This window comes from Triturus cristatus, chromosome 4_1, assembly GCF_964204655.1.
Source record: "Triturus cristatus chromosome 4_1, aTriCri1.1, whole genome shotgun sequence".
NCBI lineage: Eukaryota > Metazoa > Chordata > Amphibia > Caudata > Salamandridae > Triturus > Triturus cristatus.
The window spans coordinates 1,156,517,264-1,156,540,500 of NC_140585.1; the positions used below are offsets into that span (position 1 = coordinate 1,156,517,264).

At 42.3% G+C, this 23,237-nt stretch overlaps 1 protein-coding gene across 3 annotated transcripts in view; it reads left to right on the plus strand.

Moving 5' to 3' along the window:
- Positions 1-23,237, plus strand: part of LOC146856237 (serine/threonine-protein kinase N1-like) — a 443,024-nt gene that overhangs the window by 258,297 nt on the left and 161,490 nt on the right. For all 3 annotated transcript variants that reach the window (XM_085654308.1, XM_085654306.1, XM_085654307.1), the window contains exon 3: positions 22,076-22,221. In XM_085654308.1, the coding sequence (XP_085510434.1) occupies positions 22,076-22,221 (146 nt within the window). The remainder of the gene's footprint in view (positions 1-22,075; positions 22,222-23,237) is intronic.

The following is a 23,237-nucleotide window of genomic DNA, read 5'->3' on the forward strand; positions in this document are numbered from 1 at the left end:
AGTTTAACTAGATGAGCTGGAATTGTGTAAAGCTGACCGAAGGGGCGAGCTTGTAGGATTTGTATTGCATGATATGGTTATGGGGTTCAGGTGGTTGCGGGGCAGGCTTTGCTGAGCACTCAGTACAGTGGGGCTGTACAATGCAGATTATTTACTGTTAGATTACACGATGCACTCTGGATTTTGAGAGTTTGTGGTGCAGAGTGGGTGAGGTGGGACTTTGTGGTGCCGACTGGGGAAGAGTTGTGTGAGTCAGACCAGATGCCGTCAGGTTGTGTGATAATCTACAGGTGCGTAGGCGCAGTGCTCATTGCTAGAGCTGTCGGATTACATGACACCACTAGTCCAACAGTGGTGTATGCACCTATTGTCCCAGGTGGATCTGTGTGATATAGATTGGTTCTCGTGTGTTGCTTGAGGCCTAACGGGTTCAAGGGGCGATGGATGAGGTCTGTATTTATGAAGGGTGCCTGAAGCCACCTGCATCATGTGTTGTATGGTGCCCATAGGTTCTTGTGGAGTTTAATATTATTCCCTTGGGTAAAAGTAGTTTTGCTGGCTGCCTATGATCGCCACTGTTCAATTGGGGTTGAATGACGTGCATTAAAGTTCATTTGACACTGTATTTATGTCAGTTTTTTCAGGTGATAATCACTAGTCAATATGGTATTGTAGGACACCCGTTGTTAAATGTGGTTGTATTAAGTTCTTTGTGCTTTGTGGCTTGTATTAAGCTCATTGGGTTTATTGGTTGTATAATGCCCACTGGTTCAGGTGGGGTTGCATGATACTCCTTCATTCATGTGGGGTTGTATGATCCCACTGGTTCATGTGGGATTGTATTTAAACCAGCTGGGTCTTGTGCAATTATATTTATATTTGCTCTTTGAGGCAGGGTTGTTGCTTGTCAGTTGTTTGAAGCAGGAATGAATGGTTCGAATTGGTCCATGTGGGGATCTGCTTTTCACCCTCGATGTTGGGTTGTGTTTTACCCAGTGGTTGAGGCAGGGTTGTTTGATGCCTAGTGGTAGGGTTCATATGATATATACCCAACAATTTAGTGGGAGCTGAATGATATTGATAGTGCGGTTGTATGTATGTCAGTTTGTTCATGTGACTTAGGCGATGCACAGTGTTTGAGATGGGTGGTTGAAAAGGGGTGGGGTGAAGTTGTGTGGTTAAGGTGGAGCTGTGTGATGCATACTGATTGATATGGGGTTGCATGATTCCCGGTGGTAGGGTCAGGAATACGTAGCAGGTAGAAGTATGGTTGAATGACACACATGGATTCATATGAGGTTCTAGGATGCCCACTGTTTGAGATGGGGTAGGGTGATGCCTCCTAGCTGTGGGCGCTTTATGAAGGTCTGAGGTTGTGGTGGTCAACTTGGACAGGTAGGGGGTTGTATAATGCCCTGTGGTTTAGGCTTTGTTGTGTGATAACTAATGGTTAGGATAAGGATTCATCTGCACTCATGATAAGTTGCAGTTTCTGTTTAGTGCAAACATAAAGATTTTGAAGGAATCTATGTATACCATATTATCAGTGACTTGTGTCAATACAATAAGCTCATCAGGATTACGTGCCTCTAGACATTACTACTTGTTAATGAAATAGAAGGCAAAATGAACATGCCCCATAGTTGGTGTTATTGCTAAATTGCTCATCCATATTTATCCAAAATCATGTAGAATTGCATTCTGTTGTAGCTAGTCTGATTATACATATTCTCGCTTTGGAAATGAGGCTGTATGCCATCCACTAACTCATATGCGTTGCATGATGTCAATTCTGGGGGTTGTACCTACTGTGTTCAATTGGATTATGTGATGCTCAGTAGGAGAGTTGGTGTTATTAGGTTATTTGAAATACTCTGGGTTAATATGGGTTGTATGATCCCTGTTCGCTCAGGCAAGGTTGTACATACTCCCTGGGGTTTAAACTACCCACTGGAAGAGGTAGGTTTGTGTGATGTACATTTTTTTATCCAAGGTGTGTTTAACCCCTTCAGCGCGGCGCCGATTTCCGCGCCACGCTGAAGGTTCCGTGCGCGGGCGGGGCCATGACGGAACGGTTCCGTCATGCGCACAGCGCAACCGACGTGCATGACAGAACCGTTCCGTCATGCGCGTCGAAGGGGTTAATACCAGTGCTTTGGAAAAGGCTTGCTTGATTACCTCTTGAGAGATCCTGGGCTGTAATTCATGAGGTGTGTGCTGGCTGGTTCCTGAGAAGTTTTGTTCAGCACTTTGTGTGGTTGTGTTTTGTATGATGACCACTGCTTCATGTAGGGTTCTATAATAAACTTTGGTTTATGTGTGGTTGTGTGATGCTCACTGGGAGTTGTAACATGTCAACTGGTTTATAGGTTAGTATGCAGAGGCTTTAGATTTTGAAGGCAGTCTCCTTTCCTTCTCAGACTGTAAGATGTCCCATACTTTTCTTGTATATTGTCTTATGTATCCTATACAGCGCCTCTCTTGGTTTTCTCAAATATTACGTGATGCTTCTTTTTTTGTGTCCAAAATTGGGGTTGTACACTGCCTTCCTCCTGCATTAGAGAAGGCATGTGCAGACACCTTGGAATAGGGCAATATAGACAGGCATTGTGTATCTGCAGGTTTGACAAGTGGTCTTCTCGATAGAAACTCAGAGGAGAATGGATCACTTGTCCTGTATTACAACCAGGGTCTGGTATGTTGGCCGTCTTAAAAAACCCTCAATCACGTACAGGAGTGGTGGTGCGTTATATCTTGAATATCCGCTTCTAAGATCACGTAATAGCATCATCATTGGGTCTTTTATAAAAATATGCTTTCCTCCACTCAGAGGTAGACCAACTGGTGATTACAATAGTGACCAGTAATCGAGTGAATGCGAGTAAAGTGAATTTAAAATTACCTACATCCCTCAACAAAGAGGATTTATTCAGTTGGAGATGGGGCAAGGTTAAAATCAGAGCGGTGCATATATAGAAATGTTACTGTTCTATAACACCTGTGAGTCCATGTGAATGGTCGACATGTTTCAGCCCTTCTATCGCCCAGCTGGATCGGGGGGGGCCTTTTTCAGGACCGGTGCGAGGCAAGTTGCTCACTAAGCAACGCGTGAGGGCAGGTAAGTAACTCACTCTTCTTATCATTTGTTACCAGTCAGTAGTACCTGTAACTGGAAAGAAAATAATCATGGTAACCGGGTGTAATATTTATCCATAACAAAGACAACCTTGATCTTCACATATTCAATGAGGAGGCCGTTCGGGATAGTTATTCACTGCCTAGAGAGCAGTGTAAAAGGGGAACACAATCAATTGTAAGAAAACAGATTGCATGTGGTGCCATGCGCTTAACAAAACCAAGTGCTCAGTTATTAGAACAATGATGTTGAAGAATAAAGATTAACTCGAAACATAGACAAAGAAGGACCACAATTAATTGTCGTCAGTAGGAATGTAGTTAGGTGCGCGCGTGTATCTTTCAAATCGATGTACTCTGCTCTTAGCTTGATTTCAAAGTTTTAACAAAGCCGGGTTCCATACTCATTTGGATACCACTGTGCTCACACTGGTTACAAACGAAGTGAGGTGCTCTAACAGGAGTGCCGTTCGTGATATGGCTCCTACATTATCATCAATGAGGCAAGGAGTAGGCGGTAAACGTGTCTGCGCCTAGGTGCTGACATTGGTCTCAAGGTTATGTGCGGAGTTTTAGCGCTAATGTTCGTATTAAACCCATCATGGCAGTGAAGTTCAGAGCATGTAGGTGCACTCTGAGCCGCTTGTAAAAGTCACACAAAAATACTGTTATTTTGGGCGAATGCATGGCGCGTTGTTCCTAAGGGTGGAGTCACAACAAAAGGGGCGCCTTCACTTTATCAAAGCTGTTTTTTGAAGAGTGGCAGGGCCGCTATTCTCAAGACCTTACACCTGGGAACACCGCGCCCTCTCTTCGCCAAAAGGAATGTTATTTTCCTGAGCTCCTTCCTAACACGCGTTGAAATGTACCCTTGCGTTTTCTATTATGCGTAAGCGCCCCTTTTGTCGTGACTACACCCCTAGGAACAACGCCCCATGCATTCGGCCAAAATAACAGTATTTTTTGTGACTTTTCCAAGCGGCTCTGAGTGTACCTACAGTGTCAGTGGGTACACCTGCCTGTTTGTTATCCCAGCACTCTATGTAGTCTTCGTTACAAATGATCAGTCTAGCTTAATCCTAAACCTGGAGCTGGTCATGGGCTTTGTTGACCAGTCTAGAGCTTATTCACCGTTTGGTCATCAACTGGTAAAGATTGGTGATCACAGCTTTGACAAGGCAGCAGTGTTTCTGGGTGTATCCAATGCTCCATATTGGCTCCCACTCTTTTTAGTTGCTTGAGTCTCTGATCTTGGCATTTGAATGAGACATTGGTTCCCAATCCCCAGAAAGCAGAGGACCGTCAACTTCAACTCAGAACAGCTTCCATTCATGATATTATCCTATCTCACAGCCTAAACGTACAGCCTGGAAGTCTGACAGTGTTTTACTTTTGAATTTATTGAAAACAAACTTCCACAAACGGAAGCAAATTCACCCCGCCGCCCCCCAATTGATTGAACTCAAGTTGGATAGATTTGCTTGATCACTCTACATAAGTAAGAGTATCAGGGTCCACACTTGATACCACACTGTCTCTTCTCCCACACTGTCTCTCCTCCCCTCACATTAATAGAATTACCATGTCTGTCACATCCTCCAAAAGAAAAAACACATTCGTTCATAAAGAAAAAACACCATCTTTCATGTGCACACTTAAAAGCCACTGCCCGAGTATTAGCACATCTCCCACTACAATTTGGGCAATAGATTAGTTCCCCAGTCTCATTCGCCCTCATTAAAGAAGTCCTCCATTCAGTGGTCAGAATTCTGTCATCCACCAGAAAACCTGATAACATCCAATTAATAGACTAGATACCTCTGAAGTGAGGACTAAGTTGAAGATCTTGTGTCTTGCTTATGAAATTATCAATATAAACCAATATCCTTTTTTGGCAACCTTGCTGAACATCTCAGGTGGTCTGAGGTCTCTGGAGACAATCACTGTGTATCTTTGCAAATTTCTAAGTTTAAGATCTCCCAAGCCATAACAAAAAAAAAAACCCTTACAAAGTTACTCATTTGAATGATTAACCTTGGAACACCGCTAAACAGGCTCAGGGCATCCAGAGGGTGATGAGCCTCACAGATCCAAATATCCTTCTGAGATTAATGCCTTTGGCCAAATTACTATTTTTAAATGTTCAGTTCTACTCGTTTCAGGGTCCCAATATCAGTGTAACTGTAAAGGAGGTTACGTGGGAGTGGAGTTGGTTTTCAGCATTAATATAATGCAGAAAACTCCCAACTTGCTTCTGCTTCATTTAACATTCATCTCAAACTGATTAAGAACCAGGATTCTAAAGCAGCACCGATTTCATCAATTCAGTTTGAAATTTCACAAGTACTGGAAGTTGCTGGGGGACTCTACTTTCGGTGCACCCCATGTAAGAGTCAGTGTATATTTTAGACTCTTAAAATGATTTTAACTCTTCTTGATTTTTTCCTCTGCCACCAGAACAATTATGTGATACCCCAATGTGAGAAGACCATTTTCCTTCATTTCACATTTCTCCTCAGGATTTTGATTCCTATCTAACTTTGACATAGAGCTGCCTAACCTCCGACTAGATTACTTGTCATCTTCCCTCCAATATTATTCAAGGTTGCTCTTTGTTTCTGCTAGTTTCAAGTTAGCCATGTGTGTAGCTTTTTACGTATTTCACAATACAGTACTGCACCCCTGCGAAATTGCTAAATGTGCTTGTGCCTTTTAGGAGGGACATTGCAACTTCATTAATACCTTTAGGGGAATACCAAGAAATGCAGTCTCAATATGGAGCTAACTTGGCAAGATACGTCGTAAACGTTGTCATGGCATCTATTTTGTTATTTTTGTGTAATTGAATTAAGGGTACGATTCCTCTGCCTAGACCACAATTCTTGTTCTTGTTACTTCAAGATTATAAATATCTATAGCACCATAGTCATCTGTCCTCTATGGAAAAGAGTCTGTACTGTCTTTCCACTCAAGAAATAAAAGGTGAACACAGACACAGTCTCTCTAGACCCTGATTTTTGAAGAAGCGCCACTGAGTCATACCAGGTCATTTCATTCTGTAACGTCTGAGGTAATGGAAGCCTTGAACCTGCTTCGGCCTACAGAACATACTTCTTCTGGAATCGAGATTAGCTCCTTCAGCTTCTGTGAAAACGTTACTCCACATGACGTAATCTTTATGGAACAGTCCATTGTCACTTAATCATTCTGAGCGGTCCACATCAAATTCTTTGGATGTTAAGTACAAAACACCAAACCTCTGCTGTACAACTATGTGTTCTTAAAAATCATTCAATAACATTTTTTGGAAAGAAAAACAAAAGTTATGTTTATGTGAAGCTTGCCAGTTCGTTCAGCTGTGGTTGCCTTATTAAATATTAGACATCACCTTTACAATGCAGTCAGGATAAAATAATATTAAAGAGACCATACACCTCAGATATATGCACACACCTAATCATTCTGGAGTGGGTAGCTCTACCTCTGTCCCAGTATTTTTAGTATACCCAGTAGACAGTCAAATGTTCTAGAATACATTGAAATCATTCAATCAGTGTAATTAATTACCCCGAAGTATGTAGTTTGTTGTAAAACAAGTACTACATCTTTTCCTCTGGGGCTTGATGGATAAACAGCCATACAAAGTACTTCATAACTTTATGCTCGTGTATAAAGGAGAATTATGGGTTAGAAGGAAAAGAATATTCAACTTACACATTATCCTAGCCCAGTCTCTTATCACAGTAGTCCAGATTGTAGAATATAGCATTCTGTTCAGGGTAACCCTTGCTCAGAGTTGTAGCCTCATAGGGATCCACATCATCCGGTGAAACACAAACCAAGCCTATGACTTATAAACCCACCCTCTATCTCTTAGAACACTTGCCTGAAAAAGAAATAGACTAGAGGGTCGTTTACCCTTTGGTTCTTTAGTCTACTTCTCTCTAAAGGACTTGCCCCTTTCTCCTTGTATACCCTTTCTCAAGTAGGGCCCCTCCCTCTGCTAATGCCATCCTAGGTGTCACTGGCAGGATTGTTTTCACTTTATTATATGTAATTCATGTCTCTAGGACCCTCCTCTTGGTAGCTCCTTCTCCTGTGTATAGTAACCCTGTCCCATTATAAGATGGTGGCACACATTTCTTTCTGAACTCAACTCCCTGGTGATAGATAAGCAACCGCACAAAACCCCCTCCCACCTCTGTGGTTCTCATGGCATCATCCTGCCAGGCCTTCTTGTACTGTGTCCCTCATACTTAATACCAAATCCAAAGGGAAGATGAAGGACTCATCAGGCAATGGTAGCTCCCAGCACTGCAGTTGTCTGCTGCAAACTAGCGTATGCTGTCTGAGCATGCCACAGTGCTGCTTGGATGGAGAAGACCTCAGTGACATCACACACCACTCCTTATACCCATCCAAAGTACCCTCCCGCCCTGGGATTGTGCCAGGTCGTTGTAGGTGACCAGAGCCTTCTAACACTCAAGCGTGTCAGATGTTTCTAAAGACATGCAGAAACCTGTTCTATTAATGATCAAAAGGTCTTGGGTTGTATTTCCTGTTTTCTTGTAACGAAAGACCAGTGCTTTCATTCCAATATTAGGACCATATGACCCGAATCAGCTTCTCTTAAGGTTATGTTCACCTCAGGGACTGGGTGCTATCTGTTACTGTCCAGGATGTGTACATCCACATTGCAATCAAGAAAATAGTATCATCGGTGTTTGAGATTTTGCGTTGGAGATCAGCACGATCAATATTGTTTTGGTGTAAACTCTGCTCCTGAGTTGTTCAATGAGGTTTTCTCAGTGGTGGCGGCCCATCAACATCTGCTACGTCTGTTTGAATAATTTGCATTACGGCTCCGTCTTGTAGAATATGTCTGAAGAACCTGATCTGGTTTGCATCACTTTTCCTTCTGGGATTTTCCATCAGCCAGAAAAGTTCTCGCTTAAGGAACCCCATTGATTTCAGGCTACTGGAGAGTTGATGGACCCGCTAGTCCAATCATCCTGCTGCTTCCATGTGGTTGTTTAAAAGATGTGTGGGTCTGATGGCTCCCTTCATTTACATATTGTTCCATTGGTTTTGTCAATACTCCACATATTTAGTACTTCACCTAGCTCACAACCAGGTTCAATCGGAAGAGCTATAGTCAAAGAAGATTGTGGTCTCAGCCATGCATTGGAGACTCTTCACTCGTGAACTCTAGAATCCACCCTGTTGAAGAGGACCCCTGTTCAGACTCCAATTCTTCTCCTCACTGTGACCACATATTCCTCCTAGTCTTGCTTGAAATCTCATTGTGTAACAATCAGGCTGACTCTGAAGGACAGATGAAATGTTTAACATAAAGAAGCAGAGAGGAATTCGGTTTCATTCTATTAGCTAGCTGGTTCTTCAGCTTCGGGACTCGTTTCCTGGCAAGCACATTCTTGTAGTAATGCCCCATCTATATGGGGCAGGGAAATCTGGAAGCAGGCCTCCAAGGGAACCTTAATCATGCTTCACAGAAATGAGAGGCCGTTCAGAGATCTTAATTTGAGTGTCTTCGCGGCCAGAGACTATTAAAAGTAGACTGCACGGAACGCAACCCTCATTGCTGGTGGCTATGGGTATAGTCTCCTGCTTTGTACATTCCTATAAAATTAAACACATTCTGGTTCCTCAGAAACCGCATTTCTGTTCCTTTAGAGTTAAGGCAGCCTCAGTGGCCTTCCTATTATATATGTATAGAGCCTCTATTCTTGCTTTTTGGAAAGCACTAATGTGTGCATGTGTCTCCAGTGAAAAATGTGTCTTTAGCACCGTAGGTTCTAAACTGTTATCTGGGCGCCCAGTTGTGGATAAGCTGGTGATTTCTCCCTTGTTTTCCTCATCTTTAGAAGTTATGGAAGCAGATTAACGACCAGGGGACGTATTACAGAGAGTGCCCTGGGGGTGCAACGGGCATGGGTACTTGCTTTGTGCAACCCCAGGGTGCTTTGGTATTACAGGAGGAGCCGCAGACACTTGTGCAGCCCCTTCTGTAATACAGATAGCGCTGGTGCATATGTAGAGCCAGTGCTATCATGAGAGGGCACCCCCTCATTTGCATGGGGGCCTGGCCCCATGCAAACGATGGACTCACTTTGCCTCTCTGCCCGTGCCGTATTATGGACGTGGGCGCAGAGGCTAACATGCGTTTAGAAGGCACACTAAAAGTGCGCTACAAAAAAGTGGCGCACTTTCAGTGGACCTCCTAAAGGCAGCCCTCTGAAGTGGAGTAAGGGGGTCCCATGGACCCCCCCAGACATTCCACTGCAGGCGGGTGCAGTCAATCAGGGCACCTGCCTGCAATGGATCCGGGTACACTCTTGAAAGTGCTGGCAGGTTTCCACCTGCAATGTGAAACACAGAATTGCTTTGAAACAGCTGCTTGGTATTTCACTTGAATGTGCTGCCCTTAAGGTAGCGCAACTTTGCAGCTGCCCTAAGGGCAGCACATTAACCATAATGGGCTTTCCTTTCCCTGTTTGTGCCCAGTGCACCTGTTATAAGGTATGCCATGGCACAAGCAGGAAAAGGGCGCTCTTATGGTAATACGGGCCCAGTTAAGTAGGAATGAGTGCAAAATAGTGTTTGGAAAAAATATCTACATGTTGATTCTGGTGACCTGTGTCTTTGCTCATCCTCCTTCACCACACCCCCCCCCAGCCTTCCATATGCCACGCCCAAGTCCTGCATATCGGAAAAAACATCAAGAAACTGGGTGTGTTGGTTGGATGCAAGAATTGTGGGTAGGAGGCAAGGGGGCAGTTTCCCAGTAAGTGTAGCACTGTTTCTACAAGGTCAACATTCTTTCAACATAGGCTTTTTACTGGTAAGTCTGCCATACAAGTAATTTCCCACAAGATGGGAAGGAAGGAGATCAAAAATTCTCGGTGTAAGAATCACCCTGAAGGCGATTCTTCCTGTTCCTCATTTTAGTTGTGCGATACCCCAAAATATGTCCGAGATTTACTGTCGGTTAGTGTTTCAGATATTATAGCTGCTTGAACCGGTATGAGTTCTTTTGATGTGATCCCATATAAAGTCTGCAGAGCATCCCTGGGACTACACTTGTGTTTTGTTAAAGGTCACAAGTTGTTTCTTTATGCATGACATGCCTTTTGCATCAGGAGATATTTTAGACTTTAACCTATAGATCCTTACGCCGCGGGGACTGAGTTAGAAATTCGCATTAACTTAATTTGTTGCACTGGAAGGCAAATGGTATTTAATTGAATGGCACATTGCAGAAATGCTTTGGAGAACTTGTGTTTTAAAGAGGTTTTACACAACAATTTGACAAGAAAATTGAGTTGTCGTTTCTACCTACTCCTTCCTTTCTCACACCTCATTCCTCTGGCTCCCCCTCATCCCATCCTTACTCTGCCACATTTACACTAGACATTGTAATTATGTTCTTAAAAAAGCTGGAAAATGTTATTCCAAGTTATTTTAGGATAATGAAAAAAGTAGAGTACCGCCAGACGCAAGAGTATTGCTGCAAAGGGAGTCCTAAATGTTCAAAAAATATTTCTGTCCATATTTAAGTAACTCTGTTAACACTAACAAGTGATAAAAAATTTTTTGCAGAGGTCTAACAGTTGCTTTTGAGAAAAGTTAGCAAGCATTTTGAATGAATGAAATATGACCCAGACCGAAATTAACAAACATTCTTGCAGAGTTCAGTGCTGCTTTACCAAGATCAATGTACTTATTTTCACTTAATTTTTCAAGGCTTCATCAAATTTGTTCTAACATCTGATGTAAATAAAAAAAAAAGTGTGTCAAATTCACAAACTGTCAACTGTAGCTCAGTATCTTTAGCTTTTGTTGTTAGATCAAGTCTTGAAGTCCTTCTTAATATGTATTTTGAAGAGCATCTGAGTTAACGTTCATTTCTGTTTGAATCTGTATTTATTTGGAAAAAACATGCCTTGTCCCGCACCTAAGCCTAGTTTTATGAGATGGTAAGGTAAAATATATTGTTCTGATGGACACCTTGAACAGCTTCGAATACAGTGCCTTAGAAAATGTTGCGTTTTAAGCATACTAAATTTGCTAATGAATTGTGAAATTGGCAATTGAAAGGCAGGATTCAGGGAGAGCTATTTAGTGGCAACATCCAAGAGTTCTCATTCCAACATATAACAATGGTTATATGTTTGAACAACGAATTTGTTTATGAAAAGCTTGATACCTGTGGATTTTACCGACTGAATGTCAAACAATTTAATCTTTTATAAAACTCTTCTGTAGTTCACCTTAATCAATTGTTTCATTCTCCAGGGGACTTTAGTTTGGGATTTGAGATCCCCAGCTAGTTCAGACTGGAGTTTCTTTTCTGTGTTGCAAACATCCCAAGATGAGAATTTGTGTGTTCTTGTAGACAGCTTGTCTGATATAATGCTCAAAACACAGAGCGTGTGTTCTCTACTAATAAAATTGACATGGGATGTAAATACAAATTACTTTGTCACCTCTTTTCCAGGCTGGCAGAGTCTTGCAATATTTAGATAATGCTGTAAAGCTTTAAGGAGTGTACATAAAATGGATTTTAGAGAATTCGAGCTGTTGTTGTGACTAGATCTCAAATTCTCAATATTTTGATGGCTGGCCATCAAATTATTAAGAGATCAATCAGATGAGTCCTGCAACCAATGACAGTTTATCTAGTTGAAATGCTTTTTTATATTGTTTTGTGTATGGATTTCTGTATGTTTTTCAAATGGAGCGTGTGATGGAAATTCTGTGTTCTATTTAAAGTACAGTTGTTGATGAATGGAGACTAGTCCTGCTTCCTACTCCAACATAGGTTCTTTCACAAATTCACATGCCTGAATCATTCACCTTCATAGAGTTGGAAGTGCTGAGAAACCTGAAAACGCTGTTGTTTTAGTAATCACATCAGCTGAACTTCAAACAGTCTGCTTCCATCACTCTGAAAATCACTCTCCGTAGAGGTCAGCTCGCCTCAGAGTTTCTACCAAACACTATGCTCTTCTACAAGGTGATTTTCTGATTTTGCTCCATATTTTCATCTCCGCTGTCACTTTTCCTTCAGGTACTGCTGCCTTCTGACTTTGATTTCAAGGAGATTCTTTGAAGGAGGAATATCCAAAGAAAGCCCACTTCAGAGCCTACAACTCGTGTATGTGGAAGATCCCCCACAACTAGTGCATTTACTGCATCTACCCTAATCTTAATTTAAAAGACTACAAAATTGTCAGGTGCTTGTCTGCAAAAACCTGGGATGACCAAAAAGTTAATCTTGTAGGTCGAAGCCAGCTGATTGCAAAGACATATTGGGGACATGTTGAAAGCTTACCTAGGAATGCATTCTGCCCAGTTCTTACCATTGGCTTTTTGTTTTTGACTCGCTTTCTTTGTTTGTTGGCTCTGTATATTTAAGCCTGACTAGCATGCCTTTTTCCCTCATGTGGAGCTTAGCTTCTTTGTTTCCTCTGAGAGTGCTCTCATTTCGGGAACTCTTTTTTTCTCTTTTCCCAAAGCATTCCATTGGAGTGCATGTTTTATCCTGTCTCCCTTGTATGCTTCTCTGGCCCATCTCCCTCTGTTGTGTAGTTCCTATAAACCTATATAGGATCTGCGCGTTTAGACAACATACACTATAGGATTGGTGTCAAGACTGATTCTAGACACCCCTGCTGGGTATGTTAGTCTGTATACCAGCTAGCTCACAGTGCCCCTAGAAACTTCTCTTACCAAGGAGAGAATAGTTCTTGGCAAATATCAAACATGACATCCCTGATCCCTCAGGATCGTGGAACCAGTGTATTTCTTTTCGCTCAGTCACTCATGCTCACTTCGTCTCTGAGAGATACACAGAATAAACAGTAGGGACGTTTTTCCATAGGCATTTATTGAACCAACATCATTCTACTGTAAAATAGGTGTGCTGAAACAACCATTAGACAGTAACAGATATAAATGATTATAAGCACTAACAGAGTAAAAGGATAGTAGATTTCTTCCATTGTGCTAAAAAAATGAATACAGGCAAGTATATAAAATACATGACAGTAGAATGCGTACTCTACGAAGCAACCCTAATTAGATGTACCTAAGTGTTCCTAGCATGTATGTAGGTGTAAAAGCCAAGACTTCCTCTAGGATAAAGTCAACCCCATTACCTGAAGTGAGAGACTGTGGAACCTCATCTTGTTCTCGAGATGGACACGCCACAAGGGATGTCAGACCACTGCGAGCTAGAGTGTCTGCGTGCAGGAACCTCAGCGTCTTGCGTCAGTGTGTGTCGGCATGGAAGTCCTTTTCTCCTCTGACCACCTCAGCAAGATATGGTGTATATATACCCAAAGTGGTACCCTCGGGTTCCACCTTGCTGTGTCATGTCGGACTTAGAATGATGGAAGGAATGACCGTTGTACATAGTTAATATGCAGGAGATGGCAGTCCTGCTGAGTTTCCAAGTATCCTCATGCATAATGAGGCTAGTTTTCAGGGAAAACCCCACGTCCTGTATGCAGTACCATAACTAGGTAAAAGGTCAGTCCCAAGAACCGTTATGTAGTGTAATGGTAGGGGAGAATATAGGTGAAAAGTTAAGTTGCTACCCGAGCATATATTAGGGTACCTATATGAAACATAGCACCTCATAAATGGTAAAACCCAACACTTGAAGCAGATGTGGTACATCTGTCTGCACTACACCTAGAGCAGAAATGGTACATGTTTCCAGACAACCTATTTAGAAGAAGTGGTGCATTTGTCACAGAGCACTTATGGGAAAGGTGGTGCACTGAGCTAATAAACCTGTCCTCAACAAAGTGCAGCAAAGTCAATGCACCTATCCACAAAGTATGTGCACATAGGTGGTACATTTGTTCACACAGCTTCTGCAGCAGATGTAGTACATACTTTACCTCTACGGCACCTATAAAGGTTATTTATACATTAATTTGTTTTGCAACTACAGCAGTGGTGGCACGTCCTCGCAGCACCTGTAGCAGCACCTACAAAAGAGTGGTACATATGCTCACACCCCACCAGGATTTCTGTTTCTGATCCACTGAGAACCTGGCTTGGCAATTCGGGTTGGACTGTTCCCATGAAGATCAGGGTCATAACTGATAACTGATTTGCACATGGGAGGGTCTTAACTGCGGTGGAATGGTAAGCAGAAGAACAATGGATTTAACCCAGATCTCTTGACTGTGGGTAAATATTTGATTTGTTACGCATTCCGTCTATCATTTGTGTTTCATTTGCACACACCCCCTACAGCAGAGGTGGTACACCTGTCCACACATCCCCTACAGCAGAGGTGGTACACCTGTCCACACATCCCCTACAGCAGAGGTGGTACACCTGTCCACACGTCCCCTGTGGCAGAGGTGGTACACCTGTCCAAACACCTACCACAGAAGTGCTACACCTGTCCGCACATCCCCTACAGTAGAGGCTGAACTCATGTCTTCACATCCCTTACAGCAGAGGTGGTACACCTGTTTACGCATCCCCTGTGGCAGAGGTGATACACCTGTCCACACAGCACCTACAACAGAAGTGACACATCTACTCACACATCCCCAACAGCAGAGGTGGTACACCTGCTCACACAGATTCTGCAGCAGTTTAACAATCTTCACTTATTTACCTAAACAACCAGTGTTGAAAATGGAAAGAAAGCAAGCATTGGCATAGCCAATAGGTCTGGCCTTTGGGACCTTATAAGTGTTTTGCCATGCAACAGTTGTTGTTGCAGCAAGGATATTGTGCTGCATAACTAAATACTTATAAGGTCCCAAAAGCGAGACCTATTGGCTATGCCAATGCTTGTGGTAAATGTTGTAAGTGGTATTAGATTTGTGCACAATTTTAGAGTCTGTGGAAACAAATACAAGGAAGGGGCAATGGCGAAGATTCCTCCCTCTGAAATTAAATTCAAGGCGGGTGCAGAATACAAAATATAATGGAGTTCAGGGGCTGATACCACATGCGCTGAGGGGCGCGTGATCTTTAGGCAAACAGCGCAGACAAAAGCCAACAGCCTGGAAAGCAAAAGTAAAGAATATTTCAGCCCAGAAAAGGATGTCTTATGATGTTTAGTGAATTTGATCAAATTGAGTTCCCGCCGTAAGGCAATTGGAAGGGTGTTCCGCAGATTTGGAGCTTAAATCAAAAGTCCCTTCAAGATCTGTCTGAAACTTGGCGCGTGGAGCAGCGGTTGTCCTCTCACAAGCAGGATCAGATGTTTCAGAACAGTTCTTGGGATTCTTCTCCAGAACTTTAGTCAAACTCACGAGTAGGGTCTCATGCACATATAACTAGTAAAATAGCGCTGAACAGGGGAGAAGTTATTAATGGTGCAGCGGGTGCAGTGGCAGCGGGGCTCGGGGTCTGGAAGGCCCACTGCACCCTAATTATAGCTGCTTTTTAATAAAAACAACAAGGAAGTTAACCGCGGGGCCAAAGTGAAAGTGATCGCGGGGGAAAAATGCTACCACCGGCCACAGCTTGCAGTGCATGTGCGCGAGTGGTGCGCGCGCAGCAGTAATCACGCCATATGGCGCCTCTGCTCAAGCGCGCGCCTGCGCACATGCACTGCAAGCTGTGGCCGGCGGTAGCATTTTTTGAAGCCCTTACTTAAAGTCTCACCAGACTGGCGCAAGCGCTGGGTCAGGCGAGACCTAAAAAAGGGAAATGAAACTGATGAAACTGTTAAAACATCCATAAAGAAGGTGTCTTGCAAAATATCACCATAGGCCTCATTATGTTCGAACATTAAACAGCAGGAAAGGGGCATTTTTTTGGGCTGATGTCCACTGCAGGGAATGGCTGAGTATTCCCTGTTTGAATGCAACTCTGAGTTATTGCAGGTTCACATTATGTCTGCTGAATCAGTTCAGATGTTTGCATCAGGGATGCACGTAGTGTTCTATGTAATAGCTAGAAACCTGCAATAAAGAACACCTCTGATCCTTGTTACTTTGAAGATAAGAAAGCATCTGCTAAAAAGACAGATGAGACTGGTGGTTGTAAGCTAAGCATAAGAAAATGATCTTGCATCCCTGACAGAACCTGCGCGCTTCATGTTTTTGCATAGCTTCCCCTGCTCATCCTTGCCCTGTTTAGCTTTTTATTGTTTAGAAAATAAAAGAAACCCCCTTACTAAGCTCCTCCATTGCTCGCTCTGCACCGTGGATTCCCTCCATTTCTCACCCTGATTCTTGGTAGCTCTCCATCCCTCCCTGTTGCGTTTTTTGTTCCTTTATAACTTTTTTCTTTTTTTGAGGGTCCGGTAGCTGCCTCTTACTTTGAAGATAATGTGCATGGTTCACTTTCTCTTTACATCCTAGAATGGTGTTATCAATCTTGGAATGGTAATTAAAAACAAATGTAAAGTCAAAATGGCTGCACCATCATGACGTATGTACTCCCATTCATGGCAATCCATGTGCTTTTTGACAAAGTAAAAATAGTGATTTTTTGTTTTTGCCCAAACTGTTCAGCTGCGTCAACCCACTTTTTTTTATTTTTTCTGATGCTGAACAGCATTGGTAAAGTCAAAAGGTTTGCTAATACCTTTCAACAGTGAGACCTATTATCTTTGCCAATGTTTGTTTTGAGCTGGCACAAAAAGAAAGTCAGAGCTGATTGACCCTCTGTGAGTCCTATCATTTTTCTTCAGTAAAAAAGCCTCCAAAGTGTTACCTGGGCTAAGTTGCTGTGTCTAAAGCAGAAGTATCAGCACAGGAATTGCCCTTTCCATCTGGGATCCCTCATGTAATCCCTAAACATGCCTGACAAGAAGCTGGACAGGTCACTAAAACCACTAGATGAGGTAATATCTTAAAGTACCAGCTAGCTTGCTGTGCTATCTTAAGTTTCCGCTGTCGAAACACTCTTCGCCGCCTAATCTCGTGTCACTGTCAACTTCTCAATGGTTTATTACCTCTTCACAGTCGACAATTACTTCAACTACAGCAACATTGTCAACCATGCTGGTGACAATGAAAACATTGATTAAAACATCTTTCAACATCGAACATCCCATTGCCAACCACCCTTTTACTGACATCAATTCCTCCATCAGCCTCAATGGCAACTGCTCCATCGATGACAATTCCCTCATCAAGACCTCAAGCAAAGGTATTAAGAAAAAACATTGATGTTTCTATAGACAAAGAGCCATCAGGTAAAGGGTTCTCTGACTCTTATATCAGAAAAGTGGTCATTGCTTCCTTCAGATCCCTTTCTGTGTAAGGTATCCTTTTTCTCCTAACATTCTTGAGACGGGGATGACTCTGAATATGAGGGTAACTCTGACAGCTACAAGTCCAAAGCAGCTCTGAGTAAAATGCCTGGACCCCCATGATGAGGGAGATTGTATGAGGCTTTGAACCTCCCTGTCCTCAAGTTGACATGGAAGAATATATCTGGATGATGAGTAAAATTGTAGATGGCTATCCTAGAGTAAAAATAACAGAACATCCTTCTCCACGTCACACAAGTTTGCCCCAAGATGGTATTGGTGGATTTCACTTCTTAATTAATAGAGCTTCAAAACACTATAAACTACCAGTTGCAGCCAGTGAAACAGACCAATTTGTATATGTTTTTTTAAAAACCTGCAAAAATTAGGCAAAGAATACCAATTATTGACACATTTGGCAGGGTGGGTATCAAACAATCATGTAAGCACTGGCTTCCACTTCAGTTGTGCTACTTTTGGACAAAAGGATTTAACCCTTGGCTTGCCTTGTGCTAACTGTCCAGTGGAGGTCCCGCAATCTGACATCACTCTGTACTCTTTTTCCACCCAATCATTTGTGGTGTTTTTCTAAGGGTATTCATCAAACTAAATCTAGCCATCATCAAATCGTGCTTTAATTGTTACATCTAGCTCAGTCTGGATTAAATACAGTTCTGTTGGAGTGCATGTATCAGCCATTTCAAAGGAAGGTTATCCCTTTTTTGTTTTCAGAAAGGATCACCAGACAGTTCCTCAAAGGGCTATTTAGGGCATTTCTACTTGTTTGTCTTCTGGTGACCAAATGGGAGTCCGTACGTTCTAAGTCAACCGATGAAAAGCCCTTTTGAACCCCTTCATAAGGCAAAACATTTTGTTTTTATACTGCAAAATCCCATCTCTGTTTGGTTTAACAACTGCCCAGAAGGTAAGTGTAATGCAGGCTTTTATAATTAAGGACGTTTTGTTGCATTTTATAAGGCTAAATCAGTTCTCTGCGCTAATCTGAGCTTTATACCAAAGGTGCAGTTAAGTTTTTATCTCCGTGAACCACTAGTACAAAAGACATTTTTTCAGAATCCAACGAGTGTCGCAGAAAGGGCCCTACATTCTCTTGACATACTAAGATGTCTAAAGTATTGCATTCACAAAAGTGAAACTTTTAGAAAACTTTCGAAAAACTGACCAAATAGCTTTTTCTGTAGAACATCCTCAAAGGGCTTTAGCCCTATCAAAACAAGGAATAATCATATGGATTTCAGCGATGATAAACCTTCTGCCACAATAAAGCTCTTTGGGGACCATGGAGAAAAGTCAGCCTAGCTTCCTTCTCTGCCCATTTTATTCCACCAATTTTGGAAGATCAAGATAGCATAGATCTTGCACTAGATATCATGGAGAAAGCCATCATTCAGACCCTTGATGTAATTATACCGATATCAGTGGTCACCAGCAAAGTAAACAGTAAGGCCAAAACCTCACCTTGGTTTACTGACTTAATGAAAATAGACAAGCAGGCAACCAGAAGAGTTGAACGTAAGTGGAGGGCAACAAAAACGACAGAGGATAAAATAGCTTATAAACGTACTCATAGACATTATCTAAACAACATCAAAAAAAGCTAGAAAATCCTATATTGTCAACAAAATTGACAGAGCAGCCAAGTCCCAAAAGGAACTACACAGAATCATAAATACATTTACTAATCCATCACCTTGTCAGAGTGCCAGCCACTCTTCGCAAATCTGGGTAGATGAACTCTCTATCTTTTTTGGCAAAAATATTGACAAAATTAATAATACCATCTCTCATCCCAAAATAGCTAATCCTAATGTTGAGGACGACTGCATGAACACACTCAGGACAGCATGCTTTAATCTGTTTACCAAACTAACTCAGGAGGAGGTTGGGGTTGCACGTAAGAGAATCAAATCCGGTTCTCCTGATGATTTAGCTCTGCCTCACATTTTGTCTACTCTGTCTCCCGCAATACTTCATAGTCTCACCAAGCTTTTTAATATGTCTTTAAATCTGGAGGCTGTCTCCTTCAAACGGAAATCTGCAAGGTTTAAACCAATCTTAAAAAAACAATCGGCCGATCTGAAAGAACTTAATAACTAACGACCAATCTCCTTGCTGCCATACTTTGGGAAAATAATTGAAAGCCTGGTCAACAAACAACCAAGGGCCTATCTAGAACGACACCAACTGTTTGACCCTTCCCAATTTGGTTTTGGGCTGGTTTCAGTACTAAAACGGCCCTGGTGGAGGTATTAGACAACATAAAACTGTCTTTAGATGATGGGCAGTCAGCAATGCTGGTCCTATCGGACTTATCTGCAGTCTTTGACAGCATCTGTCTTGCAATCTTAGTACAGAGGCTTGAAGGGAATGAAGTAGGCGCCAAAGTTCTTAACTGGCTGAAAAACGTTTTAAAAGATCACCCCAGCATCGTCCAAATTGAATCCTTCGTATCCAGCAGTTCAAAGGTTGACAAAGTGGTCCCCCAGGGATCAGCTCTTAGCCCTATCCTATTCAACGTTTATGTAGCACCTCTGGCAAGGGTAATCAGAATGTATGGTTTCAATTTAATCTCATATGCAGATGATACCCAGGTGATAGTCACCCTAGGGCCCAACACTGATGACACAAGCACCAGATTTATTAACTGTATGTCTCACATAACCAATTGGATGCAAAGAAATTACCTACAGCTCAATCTGTGCAAGACCAAAGTGATTTTATTTGGTAAAGCACAAGCACACTAGTCAACGGACTGGTGGCCTATTAGCATGGACCCTTGTCCTACGCTGAAATCCACAGTGCGAAACCTAGGGATAAAAACAGATGACAAGTTATCCATGAAGGACCATGTACCTCAGACCCTGGCCACATGCTGTGGCATTATGCGAATGCTCCGAAAAATCTTCCAATGGATTCCTCTGGAAAATGCTGGTTAAGGGTCTTATAAAGCTGTTTAGACTATGGCAATGCACTCATGGCCTCCATTAATGAAGACCTATATACTGGACTCCAGGTAATGCAGAACACTGCTGCCAGACTAGTCCTAAATCTTCCATCCCAGTCTCAGTGGTACCCATCTTGAGATCATTGCACTGGCTTCTAATTATTAAGCGTACTTGTTTCAAACGTACGTGTATCACACATAAGTCCCTTTACGGAGTTGGGACAAGTTATCTATCTAAGAAACTTATTTACCAAGAAAGAACCTCAGGTCTAGAGGAAAACACCTACAGGCCCCTCTGAGAGTTCGAACTGCTAGAAATGGTGGTACACCCTTCTCCCACCTGGCCCCTCAACAATGGAACAAGCTCCCAACTGATATTCGGGCTATTACAGATCTTAAACTGTTTAAAAACCAGCTGAAAAGCTTGTTATTCTAAACTCATCTTCCTATGTTATGGAACCCATTCCTCAGATGTCCCAGCTAAAGCACCATGAGACCCCTCGGGTGATATGTGCGCTTAACAAACGATCATAACATAACATAGGCCTGGGCAGAATTCATGGAGGCGCCTCCGTGGAACTCCGCGAAGTGCCGAAAAAAACTCTGTCGCGCTACGCGGAGTTCCGCGAACAGCATAGTCCGGTACATCGCGCTGTTCGTGCTGTTTTTTAGTGTCAAGAGTTTCTCCAGCACGTACGGCATCACACAGAGTGCCAGAGGGCGCTGCATCTTTCTGCCGCTCTACTAGATTTCTACTAAAGTAGCAGCTTCCTCAAAGCAAGCGGCAGCTTATCTCAATGTGAGCGGTATCGACATTCTGAGACCGCCCGCGTTCAGAAATCTTTCCAGGAGGCTTGCGATTTCTCTTGCTCGCACTATGCAAAGGTTTTCAGGTTGGGCAATACGCCGCAAACTTCGCCGGTGGAGCGGAATTCACCTACCCCAGCTCTTTGTCCTCTCAATTGTTCTGTAACAGTGTGTTCAATTAGAGGGATAGCAGTAATAGCAGCTCTTAATGCCTTTTCCAGAAATAGTTACAGTTACCACATGGTGATGTCACCTCAGCTTCACACAAATTGCTGCCTAGATGCCCTGTGGTTGGACTAGACATTTTATGACATCTGTTACAATAGGTGAGCCTTTTCCGATGTACATTCATGAGAAATGGTATTCATATTATATATTCTTCGTACATAGATTGCAAATTGTTCCATTACCATTTGCATACTGCTCACTACTGTAATTCAAGCATGTGCATCCTATGAAACATCCAGTGCTGTAGATGAAACGGGTTCCTTTCACACTTATGCTGCAAATTATGAGGCATGGTGGTCACTAGCTGGAGTGCTGTTCAGAGTTTTGCAAGATGATTGTCTGAAGTTCAGGTCTTTCTTTTCGAAGCTGCTTGGTTACTAAAGTGTCAATATTGTCAGTCTTCTGAGCCATTGGATAAGAGATACTGCTTTTAGAAGGTTAACGTAGGACTGCAAACTCAATGACGTGGAATCTACGAAAGATACCGACTCTGGAGAACCATTGTCACAAGTAAGTAACTTGTTTCTTCTTGAACATTGATTAGCAGACATGTAGTTGCTATGCTCGAAGACTTCAAATAACTGAAGTAAAAGGTTTATGTGGGTAAATTTAGAAATCCCATGCAGCAGGATTAGCCATGGAAAAAACCTATTCTAAATGTGTCCCTTCTTTTCCAGAAGCCCCTCTATCTCCAGGAAGTGTCAGCCGTTCTGCTGCTACCAAGAATCGAATTGCAGGACTTGAGAAGCAGCTGAACATCGAATTGAAGGTCAAGCAGGGGGAAGAAAATATGATCCAGATGTACTCCAATGGATCCACCAAAGTAAGGAACTAAATTTCAGCCCTGTGCTGTCTGGACTCAGCCTCCTACACTCTATGGTCTTGTCTCGCTCTTTTTTATTGGGGTCCCATTTTCAAACATATATTTAATTTTTTGTACCTTATAGCTTTTTGCTAGTTAAATGTGTCATTGACGTGTAGTGCTCTTTAAGATCATTAAGTGGAATATTTTCTTTAAATTTTACACTGTGTATTATGATATTTTGGTGCATGCTTTTTTCATTCTCCCACTCGTTAAGAGGTGAGGTTATTCTGCTCCAATGCAGCAATTATTTCCAGCAGCAGCCTTTTTAACATGTAATTCCTATATTCTGTCCAAGTAATTTGTTGTTAATTTAGTGTTGGATTGACCAACCTATTCTTCAGAGCAAATATCTAAAACAGAGTAAATATTGCGGACTAAATTGAGATGGATGAGCAGGGAATCCTTCCACAGTGTCCCTTGCGCACTCTAGAGCAAAGCAATAACTTCAGAAGGTTTTTTGGCAATCTAATGTGGGTTTGTAACTAGGGACATTAGCGCTTCTACACAATGGTTATTTGTGAACAGACTGTTTGTTATTGATCATGGAGGTTATGCAACACCCCTCGCACCAAAGTCCACATCACCCAAAGTACTAGATCCATACAGCTGCTTCCCCTCCTTCTAGGAATCATCTTTGTTTGGTAATCACTTTCTCTTAATGCTTAGAGATTTGTTATTTGTTTTTGTCTGAATAAAGTTAGAGTGTGGGAAATTAGTTATTTTCAATATTTGTTACTACACTGAAATACACTAACAGCAACATTAATGAAAAACAAATATGTATGTCCAGTTGGGCAACTCTGTGGTTAGCAGTCAGTCTTCAGCTCCCTTTTCATTGGAAATTGAGGGTACCTTTTAACTTTGGATCCTTTGAGCAATCCTCACAAAATTCCGAAAACAAATTCTCCCAACTATGAATGATTATGTACAGTTTGGTGAAGGATAGAGGCACGAGAAGCTGCGGGCATATCCAA